The 22503-nt window shown below is 36.8% G+C and overlaps 1 protein-coding gene across 1 annotated transcript in view; it reads left to right on the forward strand.

The window, feature by feature from the left end:
• The window catches only part of LOC139700298 (uncharacterized), a 42837-nt gene that overhangs the window by 3109 nt on the left and 17225 nt on the right, over positions 1–22503 (forward strand). Inside the window, exons 2-6 of the mRNA XM_071598938.1 lie at positions 9364–9534; positions 11675–11830; positions 15768–16039; positions 19292–19499; positions 20275–20471. Coding sequence (XP_071455039.1) covers positions 9364–9534; positions 11675–11830; positions 15768–16039; positions 19292–19499; positions 20275–20471 — 1004 coding nt within the window. The remainder of the gene's footprint in view (positions 1–9363; positions 9535–11674; positions 11831–15767; positions 16040–19291; positions 19500–20274; positions 20472–22503) is intronic.

Raw genomic sequence — 22503 nt, forward strand, 5'->3', positions numbered from 1 at the left:
CACTCCAAATTCCTGTCAGCTGACTTCTTCATTAATTGATCACTATGTTTCATATATCACCAATACATGTATTTTATTCCTCTGCAATTCTCTCTGCGCCTATTTTCAAGGAAGACAGTCCTGGAAAAATTCAAAATGTGACCATTTAATGAATACTTTCACATTTTCAATGTCCTTATCCTTCTCTCTTCAACAACTCTTCATAAACTATCTTTGATGGTAATTTGATCAATTTGAACTCCATTCTCCTGCAACACATTTCCTATGCATCCCAGAGAAGTACACACTATACGCGGATCTCAACAAATACTTTTTTATTTATAAATTTAGATATTCTGTTGGATGAAAATTTTTCTTTTGGAAGAAAACCATGGCTTGCGTTTTCCTACCATTCCTTATGCTATATTTCTTCTTTTCCCCTTGCTGGTAATTCTGCTCAAATGATAAACCTGTTCTTCCTCTTATGAATTTAATCGCCTTTTTTAAGAGCTCCGTTGTCTTCTGTCCACTTTTCACCAACCACTATCTTGGTTTGATTAACCAACTTGCGCTTTTTAGATGCATCATTTTCTCATTATTAGCAAGCTCATTCTTCATATCTCATTCGACTACTGCCGTCATTGCAATCTAGTTTGCAAATCGCGACACAGTAATTTGTTCTTAGGTTGCCATGAATTTCTGCGATATTAATTTTTGTTTCATTTCTAATTTTTTTATCGAAGCGTTGAAAATGATGGGTGAAAACATTCTTACCACAGAATAATAAACAGGAGTAATCCTTTGTTTATCGTTACTGTTTTTCTAATGAGTTCAAATTGAATTGTAGTTATATCATCGAATATGGATTTTTTAATAAATACATAAAATCATTTGATTATGCCAGAAGAGTGGCAAAATTTTCCGCTATTCTTTTGAGAAAAGGCACCTTTAGTGCCACCCATTAGTTTTTAAATACTTGCTAAAGTATTCTATTACGATAATCAAAGTATCTCCAAAAGGTTACAATAAATTCTTGGGACCTTTGTAAGCATAATATCTGTCCAAATCTGTTTGCGAATTAGTATCTTCTCTATCGTCTTAGTCAATACATGTATTGCATTCAACTTCAATAATATTTACCTTTCTTTACCTTCTTAGAGCTCTTCCAGTAAATCTGATCCTGTATTTATTTCTCAGTCTTTCATTTCATTGCTTCCCTCCCAAATTGAATCATATCTTACATTATCTCCCTCGAAGTCGCGGCTAATAATTCCCAGGCACTTCATCCTTTTGGGATTGATTCATATTACCTCACATAAACTCTTCATTCCTTCCTTCCTGAATTCTTCTGCCTTCCGGCCAATCTTTTTTCTTTTGCTTCTACATTTCCGCCGTTTTTATTCAGTTTGTTTCGGTTTCTTTTGCTTTCATTAGTCCGACTATTTACATCGAAATCCAAGGAGTTCATTTGATTGATTTCTTTTGACCTGGCTTTTTCTTTACTACTTATTGGAGTTTACTTTTAAGATTTGTCCTCCCACTATCTTCTCAGAATGATCTTGATTTTCCAAAAAATAGTCCCCGCCAAGATATTAGTACGACCAGCCTTAGTCGAGTTTATTTTAGATTTTCCAGTGTTTTTTCTTAAATTCATTTAGCTTAATTGAAGTTGGTGCAGATAGGCATGTTGGACAGAATGAAGGGAGGTAAAATTTATGCAGCATTGAAGAAGGGTTTACTGTAGTGTGGGGTCTGGATGTGTCTAAGGCGAGGCTAAGAAATTAGGCGGAGTTAAGTTTGTGTCCATCCAAATCCAACGTTAAACGATAGACTACTAATTAATTATGCATCATAAAAATGAAATTATGATAACTGTTGGTATCTGAAACCGGGTAGTTCTCATTAGCAATATTTAACTCGATTCCTCCTTTAATCAAAAGAATGTGGGCAAGTGGAAATATTTCTGTCTCCTGGAATTTTCGATGCGTATTTTATTCGCTATTAGTTTTTAAACAGCGGGTTTGCAAATACAAATTTATATTACCAGAGAATTCTAACGACCGTCGCCTACTTCATTCTGCTTTCATATTCTACATTTCCTTATTACTTTTCCTTCTAAATCTTTTCAAGAAATTGTATTCCCATATGCAACAATTACTTAGCCTTTTTCTTAGCCTAGTACATTTTTTTTAATACACCCTTAAAACCTTCCTATACCTCTCTCCCTCATCATCTCAGTCTGTCAAAGGCATGTGAACTTGTGCCACTATGGTGTCCGTTGGCCTCGAGGCTATCTCAAGCATGACGATTCTTTCGTTGCACTGCAGATAACTCTTCACTCACATTCTGGCGCTCTTTCGGAGCGTTATCCACACTCGTGCATTTCCGTTCGCAGATCCGGTGTTCTTGACCGTGTGGTTTCCGCCCGGAAAGTTTCTTAATTTTCGAACAAAATTTCTACTCATTCATTCACAAAATACCTATTTCCAATCTTAGAATTTTCCCCTTAAAGTTATTTCAAGTCTTTCTATCAACCATTCCGGTTTTTAGTTCCAAATTCTTCACCGCTATGAATCGACATGACCTCTACCTAGTAGTCCCCACTCGGAGGATCGATCGAGCAACTACAGGCAATGGGGAACCTCCGGAATATTTCATCAAGGGAGTTTCATCACGTCATTTCCTGGTAAACATACACTTGAGAGTTTTAACTGCTGTTCATTGGGATAATAATGTTGTGGTTTCACTTCGCTTCCCATATCGCTGTCCTACTGTCATTGTGGGTGGGCAGTGAAATTGGAAATTTCACTTTGGCAGTGAAATGATTTCTTTGTAACATAAACAGAATACCCGGTAAACCGTCGCGTTCAAAGAATGTGTTAGGGAATCAGGCATTTTCGCATAAATATTTACTTGTACATTGATATGAATTTCATTTTGCATACATACCGACTCATACGATCTTCTACTTCAGCGGAGTAGCTCCCTTCTTTACCAATTATTTTGGGGGCCGATTAATATGGGGCCAACATTTTCTCAGTCTTCTCACTTTACGAGAATTCCATAGTATTTTTATGCAATCTTACCGAAAAATGGAATTTTAAGCAGTCCCAGAGCTGTGGCCTATTGTCATCGGCAGCTGATTTTGCGACGTCGCTCGGCTATTTTTACCTCTACAACGAGTAACATGGGTAACCTAACAGTTAATTTAAGTGCAGACATGAGAAAATAACGATAATGAAATGAAAAAATATGATAATTTAAATTGAAAAATCGAAATAAGGCGCGTGAGTATATTAATGGCGATAATGTCCAAAACATTTGTGACAGGAAAATTGATGAAAATGCACAATTATCAGAATGATCGACATTTTCAGACGAAGACCGAAATAAATGCTAATTCATTCTGGCAGTTATTTAACTGCCAGAATGAATTAACTGCCTATCACTTCGAAATGAGTGAAAATATATGACATGACATTCCTTGGCATTTTTCCTCTGAAATTAATTTGCCTGCAACTACGTCCATGAATTATGATGAGAGCCGGAAGAAAGATATAGCATCCTCTCTCAATGGATGATACCCCACTCATTCTAGCGTCATATTCGAACGACTTTATATCTGTTGGTGTCAGATTAATCCCTGAATGTGAGCTGCTTACAATTAATCATGAGTGGCGTCTTGTATTAATGTAGTTATTCAGTATACAATTTTTGTTAAAATATTATAAAACATAAGAAGGTGCTTTCTAAATGGTCTCTAGAATATTACATTTAAATATACTAACAAATAGGAGGGAAGACAAGCGGAGGAACAGGCACCACTACGGACTGTGTGACCTATAATCCCTCAGTCCAACGTACTAATTGTGTCTTCAAGGTCATCATAATGCTTTATAAACCATTCATTTTTTCAAATAGGTGCTTGTAGTGAACTTGCCATTGTTGATTTTCACGCAAGAACAATATCACTTCAAAATATCATCCAGAATCAGTAGCAGATGCCGCATTTCAAGAAAGTAAGGCAAAAGACGATTTTTGAGGTTTTTTTTACGAATAAGGTATACTGATATGGCTTTCCTGGTCATGCGCCTGCAGGAAAATTCTCATCGTTATTGTGAAAAGGAAAAATAGGAGATAAGTTCGGCTATGAAACGTCTTCCTGAAATGCACAATGTTCCAAAAACTAGAATTCCCGTATGCTATTCATATTTTCAGTTTGAATTACCCTTACGTATGTGAAATAATCTTTAAGGATGGGCAAGCCCCTCGTTTGAAATAATTGTTCACTAAAAATTAGGTGTCTCAAACCATTTTTAATGCAGATGGCCGCTCTAAAACACCTACCTTCTCTTTGTTTGATCTTTTTTTGCCTTCCAACTGTCAATTCCTTCGGCGCCATTCGTTATAATTTACCTGATGTCAACGCCGGGTCTCACTTTATCCGCGAACACTTGGCTCCAACACTGAATTAATTATCTCACTGAGCAATCACAGCCCAAAAACCTCCAATAAAAACAAATTTACTGGATGAAAAAGATATATTTTAAATTTATAATTCGGGTAAAATGTCTGTGAAGGATACATGTCTTTAGAAAAAACCCCAAGTCTCCATCTTTAATATCTGGGATACATGTTCACCTCATTTTGAACTATACAAACTTATAATTCCATCGTGTAACTTAAGACGTATTTGTCGACGGATTTGTACATTTTGTATTGATATTGTTTTAGGCAAATACTATGGATATGTAATCCTTACTACTTTCAGCAATGAGAAGTTATATTTCTATTTAGCTTGCTTTTTAACAGAATTCCATTTTATAATGGATTAAATATTAATGGAATAAGTAATTTATAAAATTATTTCAAAATAAATTACCTACTCGTACAGGTCGCTCGCTCGGTGGATCGCGTGGGCTATCGTGAATTGCCATGTATCCTTTAATGTGTTCACATCCGTTATTGAGTATCCCCTATTGTGCTGTGTATTGATACATTACAGTAAGCATTGAATCACCTTTTTGAGTTACTAAGCGGGAATATAAATGTCTATCCCATAGTGAGAAAATCAGACACTAAGCTAGTAAGGTAAACCTCTCTATTATCGCAGCAAAGCCAGTAAATAATTCCCTGTGAATGTAATTAGGTTTACCCTTGCAAGACCCATATTGACGGGAAAATGCGTTGACCCACCAAAAATTTGATGTCACCTCGTGAGAGACAACTAAAATCACTCATGTCAGTATTTTAAAGGTGCAATTTCCGTTTTGATAATTTTTGGATGTAAATTTATTGGTACTCATGTGATTCGCCTCCCAGATGTACTCACACTTCAAACCGATGCCGCGTGATCTCTCTCGAGCCCTTTTCCTGCCCTAATTAAACCTTTCTCTTTAACACTTCGTCATCTTAACTATGCACTTACCTACAACCACGCGAGCATACACTGGTTAAACCTGAGCCCTTGAAGCATTAAAATGCTAAAGACCCTTGGTGCTTAATGTTTAAGACTACTCCCACACCGATTGGGTACACTAGCGCATACTATTAATGTTCAACAATGGAGTCAAGTCCATTGTTAAACATTAATTAAGTCCATTTGGGCCATAGAATAAGTAACTTTAGGTGTTGCTCCGGAAGGGGATAATATAGAAAGTAGCTGCAACTTCATCATGTAACTGAACATGATCATAAATGACGATAATGAATCAACTATTTTCACATATTTAGTCTCTCCGCCAATCCGAGTAGGCACGTGAGCATTCCATACAATATTTAAGTTACGCGCGATACTTCAATTTAATGATGCACACTGATCTTATTGTACAATTTATCCTAATTACACAACTGCACTACATGTCCTTAACCTCCAAGTATCCCATTAATCATTCCCTAAACATCGATGTAGATAGATAATTTGTTAACGATACAAAGCCAGAGGTATTAAATGTGTAAAATAACAATATTATGCTAAAAAATCATACTTGGGGAAACGAGATACATAATTATCAGGAAATTAAAAAATTTTTGGATGAAATTACCTTCAATTAAAACATATTATTTTATTATTGAAATTTCTGGGTAAACGATTTTGACAAATTTCTGCGGATGTCAATATATTATGCATCTAACTCATTGATTTCACTAGACGATTGACACATTTTAAAGAGTTTGTTCTTCAATAAGTAATTGTTAAAACAAAGCCTTTGGAATATTAACTCGCCATCAGTTTTGCAGTAATTTCAATTAAAGTTTGCTTCCATTCGCATTTGGATGCTATGATTTGTTTCTAAGATACGATGAAATCGAATAAAAGTCAGGAATACAAAAAAACCATGTAATCAGTAGATAGAAGCCAATTCAAATAATCGCCCTTATTCATAATAATAAAAGAACTGACATTCAAAACTTCAATTGTAGTTCTTCAAACTCTGAGAATAGTTCTTTACAGATCACCGCTAAGAGTTTCAGAAGATCCCACGCCCAAGTAAATAATTCGAACCTGCCAATCATGGGATAAGCCGACACAATAGGGTTATTGAGGTCTACCTCGACTTCATCCCATAGATGTGTGTCAATCAGATTTGTTTCCAGCGCTGTAATAATAATTCCCTCTATAAAAATACCACTAATCTTTAGATGAGCAAAAGACCTGGAACTATTCCTTTAACTGATCTAAATAGGATAATATATGACTCAATTGAACTAGCGAACCTTAAGGAAAGCCAATCCATCATCTTCTTTCAACGACAGCATACTTTTTTTTCGTCACGTTTCTCACTCATTTCTTATCAAGAAAATACATATGAAATATCATTTTTTACGATTAATTTGGTATTTTATCTGCAGAGCTGAGGAACGGTGAGTGTAATATTGTGAACCATTCTGAGGTAATTAAACGAGGTCTTATAGTCATGGCGTATATAGTGACGGATGTAGGGATAAAGATGCCCGGCCTTTCGATTCTTAGAGAAGAGAAACTAGAGAAAATGAATCGCTCTCCTTTCACCTAAACCAACCCAGAATCCTTTATATACGTAAGAGGTGAACGCGTAAACGTTCATTGGAAGTTATTTAAAGTTCAGAGTAAGAGTTACTGTTTAAAGTAAGAATAATATAGATTGAGATGATGGTAAATTATATTTTTTTAAATCGCATAAATTTAGTACTCAATTGGGAAAGCAATACTTTGAATTTTAAATGCTACTAAATGCTCAATTTCTTAGGCTTACTAAATGTACGGGATTACAAAGGGAAAATATGTACCAATAAAACAAAAGGTAAAAAAATCTTTCACTGAAAAATACGTACCATCGTTATTTCTTGTTATATCATTCACAGAAATCTGTAAGATATTGACTTTATGATATTTTATCCTTACATTTCATGCAAGAGAGTCTAGTTTTTATAAACTTCGTGCGGTGATGTATGCTTAAGTTGATTAATATGAAGAACCTTACCCCGATAAACCTGGGGATCAGGTGGACTGTATACTGTATTTAAAATTTAAGCCTAACAGTCTTGTAACTAAAATCAGATAACATGGTTCCAAACATTTCAGTCTATAAATTCCACTCATAATCACATTCAATTTGCAATGAAACTATCAATATATTGACGTTACCGAATGCCATATTGCCACAAGTTCTGTAAATTAATTATTATTTGATCTCTAAAAGCTGGTATCTTTTACCTTTACAAGCCATTCGCAACAATTCTATATGGAAAATAGGATATTAATACATCAATGTAATGCCTTTCTATCTATGGATGTATATCAGCCAGGGGGCCCCAATTGCTTTCTCGCTTATTTATTACCAAGTGGAAAATCCTCACCCCTAATTGCATCCAACATTGCCTTCTAATCCACCCTCCTTTATCTCCTTCCCTTCAGTCATGACAGCATGCCAATGCTATAATAATATTTAGTATATGTCCCTGGTTACTTTAGTAAGAAATGCATTTTTGTTTTTTATGCGTGTACACTTTCGCTTCTCAGCCAATCTAGCCACCATTGTACCAACATTCCAAAGGTGGATGGGTGTGGGGTTAGAACGACCAAACGATACAAAAATAAAATCGGCCCAGAATTTAAGAAAAGGATCGCAAGTGCCTTTACAAAATTCACGAAAACTTCACGGAGCCTCAAAAACGCACAAAAAATATCACTTTAAGACATACGTAGAACGCCGTTTCGATGAACTAATTCACAGTAGGAAAATATGCGTATTCACAGGGAATAATCTCGAGGAAATGAATGAAAATGTCTAAAATTCACTTTGAATGAAATATTTTCCAAATAAGTGAGCTACGAAAAATAATTACGAGAATTAATTGATAAGCTAAGTATATTAGCTGTCTGTTTTCACCCCAGAAACATGCTAGTAGCTTTCTTGTTTCATATTTAAATTAGTGAATATAAATTTTAAACACATTAAAGTTCCCTTTTTCCCACTAAACACTCTTGAAAAGTATGAAAGTTTCCAGGTTAAAACTCGGGACAAGATTTAAAATGCTAATATACTTACGTGTTGATAGTTAATGCCTATCTATACCTAGCGCATTTCAACACAATCGGTGCATTAGTTTTGCTGTAAGATTGAGATGGACGAACAAACAGTTTTTTTAATTAACTTAATGAATAAGTACTGTTACTCAAGACTATTTTCTTGAAAATGTATAAAAATAGTATTCATTCGCTGTTTGTTAAGACACTGAATGTAATGCAATTTTGTGAAGGGCTACCACTCCGATTATGACTCCCAGAAAAACGGGCAATTTTTTATAAGGACAAACGCTTTAATTTTCCCTAAGATAGTAGGGTTATTGCGGAGCACTTTGATGGATTTAGATAAAAATCATATGGGCTGAATTCTAAAGAATCGTCAATGAATGACACCTCGTCATAGACGGGCCATTTGAGAAATCTGCTAAGAGTCGTATATTTCACGTATATCTTTCTACATATTACACTAATCAAGGCGAAATTTGACTAAAACTTTGTTCTTTGTGAAAATTACGTCCATTATTATTATTAGAAAAGGAGATATATTAGCTGTAGCTGGAAATTGCTGTTTTATTTATAGTTTTTAATTAACTAATTAATTTTATTAACTAGTGTAAGTCTTAATGAACCATACTACATATAACCCCGAAGTATTCCTTTGGAATGAGCTTTATTTGGAGAATAGACGAATAAAGAGAATTTTCCTCTTCGCCTGTTTAGCCTTTTTGCTGCTATGCTTTTTTTATCATCCAATTTCATATTCTTCCAGGAACGTAATGGTATTATAATGAGAGCTCCCGTAAAAATTCACTCCATCGGTATTTAACCACGATTTGTAAAGATTATATACTTAATTCAAATTTAAAAATTTTCAGGTGTTCTCGAGAGAGCTAATGCCCTCAACGATTCCAATGCTGCAGCTACTAATACATCCGAAAATGAACTTGTCATGGACTGTAACGCCGTTCAATCTGCAGCTGCTTACGGACTCACTTGGCTGTCTACAGAAGATAACCTGCCACCCAAATCCATTGTTAAGTATGCCGGTACGTACTCAGCTTGACTAAATTGTTGGCTTACTCATCGAAGGATTAATTTTGCTATCTTCTTAATTGCTTATGGCGTATGTACTTTTCAAAGTTATGTCCAGAGACGGGAGTAAAGGTGTTTAGAAAAGATAAGCGGGAACTTATACATGGATCGTGGCTTTGTAAGGTGCGGAAAATTGGTTGTTGAAGGAAGATGATAGTCTTAGAGTGGTGGCTTTTGTGATGTCGATGTGGAGAAGGATAGAAAAGGTAACATGGGCGGAAAGGAGAATAGACGAAGCACTAGTAGCTATGGTGGGGGAAGACAAAGAGTTGGCGGGAGAAATCCAAAGGAAAGATGGTTGCAAGCCATATTGATTGGCGATGGAATCTTGAAGTCTGTGATAGAGAGAAGAAAGTTACGGAGGTGAGGTAGGGGGGGGGGAACTGTCTTGTCGAAATGAATGAAGAGAGGTTGAAAGTATGTGCAATTGAAGAAGGGTTCTTATGAAGTCTTCGTGGGTTTTCCATCGGCTCAGGGTTTCAGATGCCGACGTTTCGGTGGTTAACGCCACCATCGTCCTTAGGGCGTTGATAGTCGTCGGAGTGAAGTGAAAAACCTGCGAAGACTTGCGTGCCGGGAAAACACCAAATTTTACTTTAAGAAGGGTTGATGGTAGTGCAGGGTGTTAGGAAGTTTGTTATTAGTTGAGGCTTTGAAGTGTAGATGTGCTCTGTCTGTGTCCATCGAAAACCTACCTTAAACAGTGGACAACAAAATAATTATGATAGTAGCATTTGCATAAAGAAATAATATTTATCCAATCGGGTTATCGATCTGAGAGAAAACCGAGCACATCTTGCTCTGTGTTTAAGAAAAATATACCTAGCGCTATATACATAGACCTCAGCATATATGAATGTAATAACCTCATTGCGTATGGTCTTCCATTCGAATTGTAAACATTTTTTACCGCGTGATCGAGCTCTTTAATTATCAATCACACTTGCTAGGTGTCAGAAATATTTATTCCAAGTATTTTTTAAACTAATTAAAATTATTTAGTTTCTGCCAGCTAGCCGCAGAGAATTTCGTTGCTTTTCTTCAAACGACTTATTATTATAGGTAATTAGCCACTTAATGTAGATTTCAGATGGGCACAATTACCAAATAATTATAATGTCTCCCTTAACAAAACACCACCCAACATGCTACTCTACAACAAGCCCTTCTTCATCACTGTATAGTTACTTCCTCCCTTCATTCCGTCTTACATACCTATACCATTTCTGCCCCTTTCTTGTTTGTCTAACTTTCTCCCCTTTTTTACAGTCTTCAGCATGCAATTGCCAATCAATATGCTTTGCATCCATTATTCCTGCCTCCTTAGGATCTCTCCCAACAATCCCCTCACCTCCCCTGTTATACTTAGCAGCTCCTCATTTGTTTTCCTTTCTGTCCACTTCACCTTCTCCATCCTTCTCCATACCCACATTTTAAAAGCCTCCCATCTATACCTATCATGCTACTTTAATGACCATGTTCCCACATTGTTACAATACTAAGTTCAACATCAAAGTTTTAATGAGCAATTTCTGAGCATTCTTACTAATCGTCCCTGTCAGCCATTATCTCCTCCTTGTGAATACTTCTTTCCTTAACCCAATTCTTCATCTTTTGTCCCTACTACTTCGACCATTTTGGTCCAGAACACTTCCTAGAGATGCCTACTATTCCACTTGCTCTAGTTTTTGCCATTCTATTTTAACGTTTAACTTAGCCTTTCTCTTTCTGGAAAACTGCTTTTAAAATTGTTTTATAAATATTTATTCTCTTCACCAATCTATTGCAATGAATTTGAAATTCATTCAGCAATGCTAGCAACACCTTGACTGACTGATAAACTAAAGCTTGGTCATCAGCAAATCTAACTTATTTTATGAATACTCCGCCGACTTTCATTCTGACGACTTAACTAAAGCAATGTTCATAGTTTAGACAGGCCGTAATCGCAGTTTTGATAGTAGTTTGACCGTTACAACTAACAGTACCCCAAAAGAATCAATCGAGAAATTCCCGCTTTGGTGGAATTCGGATATGTAAATTAAGTGATATAGTCAGGATTAACAAAAATAATGTTATTTAATTTTCACCTAGGCATTGGTGTGGACGAAGGAGATCCTTTCATCCCACAGTGCTCTCTCAGCACGCCTGATTTATGTGATTGGATACTTGCTGGAAAAAGTACAGAGTGGACAGTAACATCGTCTTTGGACCATTATCTAGGACCCATTCTTGACTACAGGTGGGAAGGTAGGTTGTTCATTTTTCTACTTTATGAAGCTACGATTTTTTCGGTGAATATAATAATTGGAAATGGTTCAAATGATTTTTATTGGAACCACATTTCAATAGTAGCTAAAATCCTTAAGTTGATAAGTTCACTGTAAACCGTCGAATTATTACCAGAGTGTATATATCTCCGGGGAAAGCTTCGCGGCTATATTTCCACAAAAATGTTTCCCCTTTGAGGCAAAACGGAAAGTGAAGAATCGAGGTTTACTCTTCCATTGAAGGGTTTAGTAGAGATTAATTTTATCTCTATATACGTTTATCGGAATGTCCTGTGGCATAATTTTAAATAAAAATTGGGCTGTGCCATCCTCGTACGATTCGAGTGGCAATCGAGATAGCCAAACAAGCTTATACTTCAAATACGGAAAATTGTTGTCATCTCAGCTCTGAACGAAAAAACACATAACCACCAATGAGTATTGACGGATTGCTTGATATTTTTTGAAAATGCGCAACGGCCGTCTCCGATCGAAAAATGAAACGAAGTCTTCGGCCAACTTCTGACTTCCTCACTAAGAAGAAGGAAACAGAATCTTGATAATGCTCAATATACAGCAAGATGCCCCGAAAGAAATACACAGAAAGTGTTTATTATAGTAGCTTAAAACAATATGAATTAATGAATTCAGTGCATAAACTTACTGGTAAGTGTAGTAAATAACATTAAATGATGTTGGCATCTTAAAGTTGTAGCACTCTCAGTTTTTCTGGTTGAATTGCCGAAATACAGTCGTTGAACTCGCGCACGAAAAAATGCCATGAAATACGTGCACGCGAAGGAAAATATCGAGACAAAAAAGAATGTGCGAATGATTTAAACCAGTTATTTACTGTGAGCTAAGAATTTTAATTATTCATTCCTCTTTAATTGCCTGTATATTCTATTTTTAAACTGTACAAACGGAGTATTCATGCCTGAGAAGAAGTTCGAACCTAAGAACCTCAGTTAGCCGCTGAGGGTGTAATTAATGGGTTTAATTACTATATGGAAATGCACATACTACTTTACTCTTTCACATGCACACATTTTAATGCACATACTTCTTTAATCTTGTTAATTTGTATCTATAAAGTCACTTCCTGAGAAATGCCTTAAATACTGGAGCAAGAAATAATGAGCTCTACGGCCTGTCAGTTAAATAAGAATGGGGAAAAAACTCCAATGGCCTTAAATACTGATTAGTGAATTGCATGCAAGTAAATAACTTTCAGGTGCTAGTTCCTTGAAAATGCGTCTAACGAGAAATACGTTGGTATATCGGGAAAAAGGTGGCACGTGGAAATTGGCTACTCCTGTTGTTCTCAAAGCCTTTTTCTAACGAATGTCTTTCCGTAAGAAGTTAATTAGCCTTAATACATGTATGATAACCAGGAAAATCAACACATGCCAAATTTGCAGCTTATCAACCTCTCGTTGTACCATTCCATATGCTATAAGCAGGTGGTGTATTTATTTATTTATACTCGTATGTACCCTGCAAGTCACCGCTAGGGTGTGTGGCCGGGGGTGGATACACACCAGAATAATTTTACCCGAGCATGACCCTACCGCGGTTGAACAATGTTAAAATGAATAGTGTAATTTACGGCTCAACTTTAGGAGGAGTAGATGAAGATATATTACAGGAGCAGGGGCGGATCCAAAGGGGAGCCATGGAGACCAATCCCGGTCCCTTTGACATTAATGAAATCTAACATTAATTTTACTAATAATGCCGACACTACGATTGAATATTTGTTGTCCCTCAGGTTTGGCTAGGGTTCGGATCTAGGCACTGGCAAATATTTTCAGAGGCATCTCGATCCCTACTTCGGTACCACGAGGAAAGCATATCGAGTGAAATACGCAGCCCATTTGCCAAATGGGATTTAGTGTGCCCCTCCTTCGCAGTTGTGACAGAGTTGCATTAAGGCTTTGAGAACCTTGGCAATGTTATCAAAGTCTTCTCCAATACTACGGCGGTATTGAAAAAGGAAGGGTCCACTCACAATGTTGCTTCATGTTTACGTGAAATTGTTTCTGCTAACTTTCTCCAGCGCACCCAAAAAGATTTTTAGCGCAAATGCGTATGCAATACACGTTTATGCCTAGTACGCCGAAAATCAATATTAAATGTCTTCTGGAGACCTGAAATGAGCGATATTTGGCTCAAATTCAGACCAAAAAAGCCTCTACACAAACCAACTTTAGACTTAAAGGCCTGTATATTATCTGTATGATTGAAACCTGATGGCTTCCATCAGGCCTAGTGTATGTATACGTCAAAAATTGGTCGATGTTAAGTATTTTGACAACTTAATGCTCTCAGTATAACAACAGAATTATTTACAGCCTGCTTGATTCTTTCATTGGAGAAAAAACTCAAAGGCTGTGGCCACAATTTTTCAACGGATGAAACGAAATTGCAAGACACACGAAAAGCATTGATAATGTTGAATCCTTGAACTCGTCCATTTTATACAAAATGATTGATTTCAATGTGTATCATTTCATTTCTCGGCTGGGAGAGCGTTTTCCTCGAGCTATAAAAAGAGCTTGATAAACCATAATATGGCACACTGCCACGAGGAACGAATTTGGAAGTGTTGACTTGATTGTGGGCAAGCACAGGAAGTGGTGTATATAGATATGAACTCGTTCGTGGTTGTGCGCAGAGCTATTATTACTATCCTAATCAAATTACTATTTTGCTTTTAAAAGAAGAAATATTATTCCCCTATGATAACACTATTAATTAGTACTACTGTAGTATAAGATCTGTCTATAAATAATGTGTATGTGGGTCTGCCAATGACTACCTTTCGTCAAGGATCTTGAAATTGGGATATAAACCCTTAAAATTCCACAGACGAATCAATTAACTTCTTGAGGGGGTGAGGCCACGATTAGGTGCCATTAAAATAGGAGAAAATTCCACCCACCCAATCCACTCTCCCTCTCTTGCTCCACCCTCTTGCTCACCCAGACACTCCCAAACACAGCTAAATAAAATATACATATAAATAAAATACCGTAAACACTCTCATCTGATGATGGCGTTTCACATCGAAATCCGTATGATAAAAAATCAAGTATTATTTGTGGAATAACCAAATAATGCAATTCTATAAGTGAGATGACCAAAAAGAATAATTTAATTCCTTTCATTTATACCTCTTTACATTTTCATAGGAACTCTTATTTTCAACTTGGCACATACTACCACTTACGCTCTTCTGTTGGCATAAATTCATCTAGTGTGTAATAATGGTGGCAAATGCCATCTAATTATTCACTTCCTTGAAAATGGCTGCCTTTTTGTGAATAACAAATTCTGTAGGACCAAATGAGATGTAGGCATTTTTAGTTAGTCTTTCGTGTAACTGACTAGTTGCTGAAGAAACAAGTTTTTATGGGAGAAATTTTGTTCTCTAGAGCAATTGGTTCTAATATCTAGGTATATTTGTACATATACGTATACTAAGAACAGAATCAATGTTCTAGGACTCTTTCTAAACTTTAATTGAAGGTTGCTTTTAAATACTGATTTGCGACGTTCAAGTATACATTATCAATTTGAATGCACATATTCATTTTTGAATTCAGTAACAGCAGTTTCTCATGGGCACCTCTATATGTACGTATGCGTACTCGCAATTTATTTTTGAGAACAACGAAATTCATAATGAAAATCAAGTTTGCATTAAGTTGAGTGATTAAAAAGGAGTTAATTGAGGAATTATAGCCTTATCAATCGTAAGATAATATCTAGTACTTCAAAATTAATATCCTTTATTTTACCGTAAAATGTCTTTCCTTTCCCCATTGATCCAAATGAATCAATTGATTATGACTGTTACAACTCATGTTTTTAGTTCAATCCACTCAAATATTTATACGAAATTAATTTTTTAGAATTTCCAGAAATCCGGACCGATGGTTCAGAGAAATTGCAGAAACCTATATTTGTGGGATCTGGTACAGTTGCCATCTCTGTTAAGACAGCAAGAGATGCACACATCAAATTGTCATTCGGTGAGGATCCAACTTCCTCGCCTACTTACTACATCATCTTGGGAGGATGGCTTAACGGCCTGTCCGTGATTCGGGCTTGTCCCCGGGGCATACCAGGACGGAAAGGAGAACCAGCTCTTGAACGATGTTACCATCGTAGGCAGCAGAATGAGGTCATTCCTTTTGTCTACCTATGGTCAAATTTATTTGCCTTTCTTGAGTCAAACTTAGCGAAATTGTTGTGGCATAATTTTCTTATAAAAATGAACTAGAGTTTTGGCTATCTATATATTTATAGAGGAAACCACCATAATATTGAAACAGAAATAATATATATGGGCCACCAGCCCCCTCGCAGGGTACCCCCTACCTCGCCTTACAAGGTAAGCTGTAGATGACCCGGCTTAATTTGGATTATAGTGGTCACATTAATTGGACAACGATCCTAATAGGGACCTTCTAGTATGCTACGCTGCCCGTGAGCCGGGTGTATATGGCGAGAATGCACTATTTGTGATGCAAGGAGCGTCCGAAACACTCACACCTCTCGTAATAAAACTTACAATACCACCCCAAAAACCTTCCAGAAAAGACAATTTTTCACCCATTGAAAAGTCAGATACGTACATAAACCACTGATCAATCTACGAGGGCGATTCGAAAAGTAAGTACTCCTATTTTTTCATGTAAAATCAAATTTATTCTCAACTTTGTGTACATCGTAGGAAAGGCTGAGTATTTAGCTATTTTTCTACATAGTCGCCTGGACGATCAATCAGTTTTTTCATCCTTGTAAGCAGCTTTTTAATACCGGCGTCGTACCTTTCTCCCGCACACTACCGCTTGATGTCGAATCCTATTTTCCCCAGAGGTCGATCGCCGCTGTGAGGCGATACTCTTTAAATATACGAGGCCTCGAAGCCATTAGGTGGAGACTCCAACGAATAATCCTCTTTAAAGTACTTTGCGACCGCCTCCTTCTCGGTGTGGAGGGGCATCGTCAGTCACGGCTTCGGGAATGGACGCCTTGAATAACTTCTGGCGGAAGAAATACGCTTCTACCTTTAAATACCTCGGCAGGATATTCACATACTTTTTCTCACCATCAGGAAAATGACACCATCTTTAATGACTGAGGGGTTCACTGATACCATTCTGAAAAAGAGAATCTTATCCGTTCCGAAATATGACAGCTTCATAATCTACATATGTATACAATGTACATTAGTTCTTTTTTTCCACCCTGAACGACTTCATCCTCCGGAACGTCGAACCGGTGTTGGAGGAGATATACGATCAGCAGGGATCATAGCAAGATATCGCAGATTATAAGGACAACTTGCCCATGTACCAGAACGCTGCAAATTACAGAAGCAATGTTATATCTCCCTACTACCACTATGACTCGAGTTGAGACATGGAAGGCGTTAATGTGCAGTATCAACGCAGCAATGCGGACGAACGTCAGTCTGGCAAAGGGAATATTAACGGCAGATAAGGAGGACGGACGTTTATTCCTGTTGACAGAAACGTCATTCGTCTCCTTGAAGACAATGGGATGTGCATATCAACGTTACCTTGCGACTAATGTGAGGGCTGAAATAACGGAAAGAATGCTAAATGACAGACCCTCAGATGCAAACAGGGTAATTAGCTCTATGGCAAAATTCAGGTTTTCTTCCATTAATACGTACGCGTTCTGCCTGCTTTTCATCTTCAGCTTCATATAGTACATTAGTGCAAAATCTTGCATGGGAGGCGATGAAAATAATGGCCATCAAATTGTTGTCTTCACTCAAGGGACTCTCGAGGAATTTAGGTGGTATAAACCTGGTGAGTTTGGAGGGCCCTCGCGACAGAGTTGTACTCGGCAAAGCACACCGAGTCTACAACAGGACAGTCCTGTTCCATATTATGAAGATTCAAGATAGAAGGCCTTGACGATTTTATTTGATTCGTAGCTCGTAATTACAGAGCTTCAGCTTTCTCTCAGAATTAGCTCTAGACCTTATTATATGACCAGGTGGAGCGAGGCATTAAGGAAGCATTAGTTCATATCAGCATTAATTCACTTAAGTTGCAGTGCAGATTATTTGAAGGAGAGTGTTGCTGAAGGATTTGGCTGGAGCTTGATGAAGTGCCAGAACTTCATGCCATTCATTCCAGACGCAAAATAAGTTTGAACCCAAGAGGGGTCAAATGAGCTCAGAGAGCTTACTGCTAGCTTTTCCTTCATAGAAATGAGTTACGGAATTAGGTTAAGGGGAAGTAATTCAGTGAAGCTCTTTTTGCCTGCTGGCTCTACAGCTCTGAACTGCAAAATAACCCCGCCGACGGCAATAAGGGCAGCTCATGGACTTGGTAGGGACGTGGATCTCCCTCTATGCAGAAGCCTAAGCAGCATCCTTTCAGTTAAGACTGAGACATTCCTCTTTGAAATGTAGAGGGTTAAACAGAAAACTATGCTCAAGGAGAGCAAATACCTGGACGTTTCTATCAAAAAATTGGAATGTATGTGCTTGGAGAAACTGTCATTCACCTTACTTTGTGCTGCAAGCTAAAAGTCGAAAGATTTTTGTCCTCGAAAGATGAATGAAATATCAAGATCTGCTGCATGAACGGTGGAAAATGTACCTATGCTACTCTGTGGAGCTGATGGTTTCATAATGGCATCATAGACATGCTCGCTGGAGTTAAGCTCACCGATAGATAAAATGAAATGCACCCCAGCCCATTGGATGGAGGTGGATTCTCTTGCAGAGGGCATGCAGAATGCTGTCCTCTTGGCATCACTTTGTCTGCTTTGAGTGCAGGCATGCAGTAGCTATCTACCAGCCGTGCCCACGGAGGCAACCCCCCTTCTTGGGTCTCTAGCCATTTTGGCAGCAATGAAACCCTGTGCTTGCTGAAAATCCAGACGATTGTTTCTACAATTTTAGAGAGCTTACATAAATTTCCGCTTCACAATAATAATAAATAATATAGTTTGCTGGCCCACAATATTTATGGTTACATATAATAGATGTATTAGGTCATTAAATTATTTTTTCCACACTGAAGCTGCATCAGAATTACATGCATTTGATAATTTAAATGTTCCAGAAGTTTTCCAATATTTAATTTTGAGTTTCTTAAAAAAATGCAAATTAATTAGTCTTGCAACTCTCATGCAGTTTTAGCATACAATAAATACTTTGAGATGAATACATATTTTTTTAAAATTCAAGCACTAATCAACTGTTGCATTAAAATTAAATTTGATAAGTATCTATCTAATTTAATAATCTGTTTCTACTATTGAACTTGAAATTAAACCACTTGGCTTTCCATTATTCTTTCCAAGATTTTCCACCAAGTGATGCCAGAAACTATTTTATTGTTTTTACTATGTTTTTGGCTAATAAAATGAAATTTTCTGTTATTAGGAGAAAAATGTTACATCGTCATGGCAATGGAAACATTTCATCATATCATTAGCTCCTGATGGTGAAATTTCAGTCAACCGTACTGAGGGGCCTCAATTATTAAAATGGAAAGATCCACATTCATTTGTCACAAGAGAAGGTGCAAATAATTCATTTTATTTAAACTTTAGGACTCAAGATACCATTGGAAAATGGAAAATTCATGCTGGTAAGTTTTTGCATCAATATATTTGTAAGATAAAAACATTAAATGGCTCATAACTGTTTAACATCTAACAAATATTAGTAAAACTTAATATTAATCAATGATGATACAGAAATGATAAGTGTGTGATGAATGTGAGATAGAAAGGGCAATAGGAATGGTTGACACTAAGAGAATTAAGAAGCTGTATATCACTGAAGATATGCGACTAGTGCACATACATTATCCATCCAGGAAAAATCAGTTCTTTTGACCCACCCTAACGAGTCTATGTAAGGATTACTTTTCAAGTATTTGCTTAAAAACAGTTTTGTACAAAGGTGCAAACTTCCATAGGCTCAAAATTCTGGTAGTGCTAAGTGCAAGAGATTTAAGATTAACTTGAATAGTTGGAATATGTACACTGAATGGTTTGTTAAGTCTTGATATGCACTGTTCTTTGGAGTAAACAGCAAATTGTATCCTTCTATGTCCGTAAACCAAACTCGTATCTTGTCAACCAGCCAGAATTAGTCTCAACGAGGGAGGAAAGGGGCTCCCGTCTTGATTTTGGGAAGAAAATATTAACCTTGTAGCAGGAATAGTAGAAGAAAGAAAAATAATGGAGATACTGAGAAATGGCAAAGTACCAATTATTCTACATTCCCGTCAAAATTTCAACTAGCCTGTGCCCATGCCAGGCAGTTATTTAAAGCTTAATAGGTTTCTATATTGTGATTAAATAACTATTTGTGCTATTTGAAGTAGTAATATGCATTAAACAATTACTTCATTGCAGCTTCACATTCATTAATTAAACCCAGCAAATCTGATGGAGAATTGGTTAGACTATTCAGTCCATATTTTAAAATTAATCAGTCAACATTCTGTGTCACTCTGCTACATTTCATGTCTACCAGGAAAAACATACCAGGAATGGGTTTGATGGTAGACAAGAAAACCTACGTAAATATGATTTCTCAACAAATTGGGAAGGTAAGTAATTTACCACTTGTCTATTTTCACTTCTTAAATTTAGGTATTGTATAATCCAATATATTTTTCAATTACATGACTTGAATAGGTGGAGAATTGATTTCTGAAAGTAGAGTTATATCGGCATCTTTTTGCCCAAATAATTGCAAGCACAATGCGAGGAGTATTGCAACTGGAAAGAGTTAGCAGTCTATAATCAGAATTTTCAAATGTTATTTCATATACTTCTGAGCAACTGAATGAGAAGTATGGTACAAATGAGTAACAGATGCCTAGAAGAAATGGACTGAGCTTAGAAGATGCCATGAAAATGAATAACGGATATAAAGCCTGAAAATTCTCAAAAAATCATCATGCTGCCATGCTCAATCTGTTTCATATTATTCATCATCTATAAAGCTGTTTCAACAGTTACCAGAACTACACTTTCCATAAATAATGAAAAAATAATTTTGTGAAATGTAAGCAATGCCAGAGCTCAGTGCCTACCTTGCCAATATTGGTTATCAATCGGTTAAGAAAAGTCTGAGTGCACATAAGAAAGAGTATGTTTAGAAGTCAGTTGTTCATTTCATGTGGGCAACACCTGGAACCATAACACAATCATACTAAGATAGATGGTGCGCATGGTCTAAATTTGAGTCGGAAGTAAAACTTCTCCAGAGAGTGTAAAGGAAATCCAATGGTATTATAGATGAAGAATTGGAACAGCCAGGGAAACAAAAAAAATCTTTAAATGAATGGGGACAGGTATTGAATTAACACTCTACAAAAATTCCTTATACTGAAATTTAAAATGCTGTGAAGTAAGGATTTAAAAATAACTTTTAAATAGGGTCCATATGCAAAAATTATTGGGTTATCAAATAATTCTTACCGAATTTTTGTTGATTGGTGTTCTTATTTTTACATTAGTATATGGTAAACTCCTACAACCTTGATGTGGTGATAGGGCTTGCAAATTCCAATGGCCCCTAGAGCTGTACTAGTGAGAGCAATGATATTTGCTCCTGGTGGGGTCACCCATTCCAGATAGATTGAAGGTTAGGAGCCAGAGGGAAGGTAGTCCACCAAACATCTGTCACTCAGTGAGGCAGCTGAAAAGGCATCTGACCACAGAGGGGCAGCCATTGGGTGATGGTGTCATGTTAAAAACACTTGAGGAAGATGAAAGGAAACCATCTCAATCATTAATCCCATGATATTTATGATGGGCAGTTTAGAGAATATGAGTCCTGGCAACTATGGGACTTAGCCCAATCAGTCATGTGTCGTGCCCGGCAGCAGGAGAGGCAAGGCTTCCGTGGTTGTCATCTTACTAAACCCTTGCAAAGCATAACTTGCAAGGGCAGCTGCAGCACAGAAGATGCAGAAGAAGAATACTGAATTTGTTAGAATAGGTACTTGAAATGTCAGGATAATGTTGAGGATAAGTAAATTAGAGAACATAAAGCAAGACATGGAAAGTAGTAATATAGAATTTTAGGTCTATGCAAAGGATAGCAAGGATTACTCGATTGATAGTTATGGAGTAATATAGAGGGGAGAGGATGATAGTCAGCAAGAAGTTATGATAATATTGAATAAAAAGGTAGGAAGAAACATGGTAAACATAGAACAAGCAAATACATGTTACCAAGCTATATCATAAGGAGGAACAGGTTGAGATGGTATAGGAGCAGTTAGAGGACATAATCACGTGTATTCATGAGTGAGGGAAAGGAGCTCAGTACTATCAAGGTAAAATGGGAATATATCAAAAAGGGATATTGAAAGCTGCAAAAATAAATATAGGAATTGTTAATTGGAAAATGGCAAGGAAACCATGGATTATGGATGAGATGATTAGAAAGTTAGATGAGAGGAGTTGGAAGAATGTAACTACCGAGTTAGGTAGAAGGAAGTACGATGAGTTAAATTATAACTGAGATGGGTTATGAGTAGAGTAAAAGAAGCATGGTGGAAGACACATTGAGAGGGTGTAGAAAGTTTGAAGAGGAAGGATGAAATAAGTACAGTATACATGAAGGTT

This window comes from Hetaerina americana, unplaced genomic scaffold, assembly GCF_022747635.1.
Source record: "Hetaerina americana unplaced genomic scaffold, ioHetAmer1.1.p SCAF_10, whole genome shotgun sequence".
NCBI classification, from domain to species: domain Eukaryota; kingdom Metazoa; phylum Arthropoda; class Insecta; order Odonata; family Calopterygidae; genus Hetaerina; species Hetaerina americana.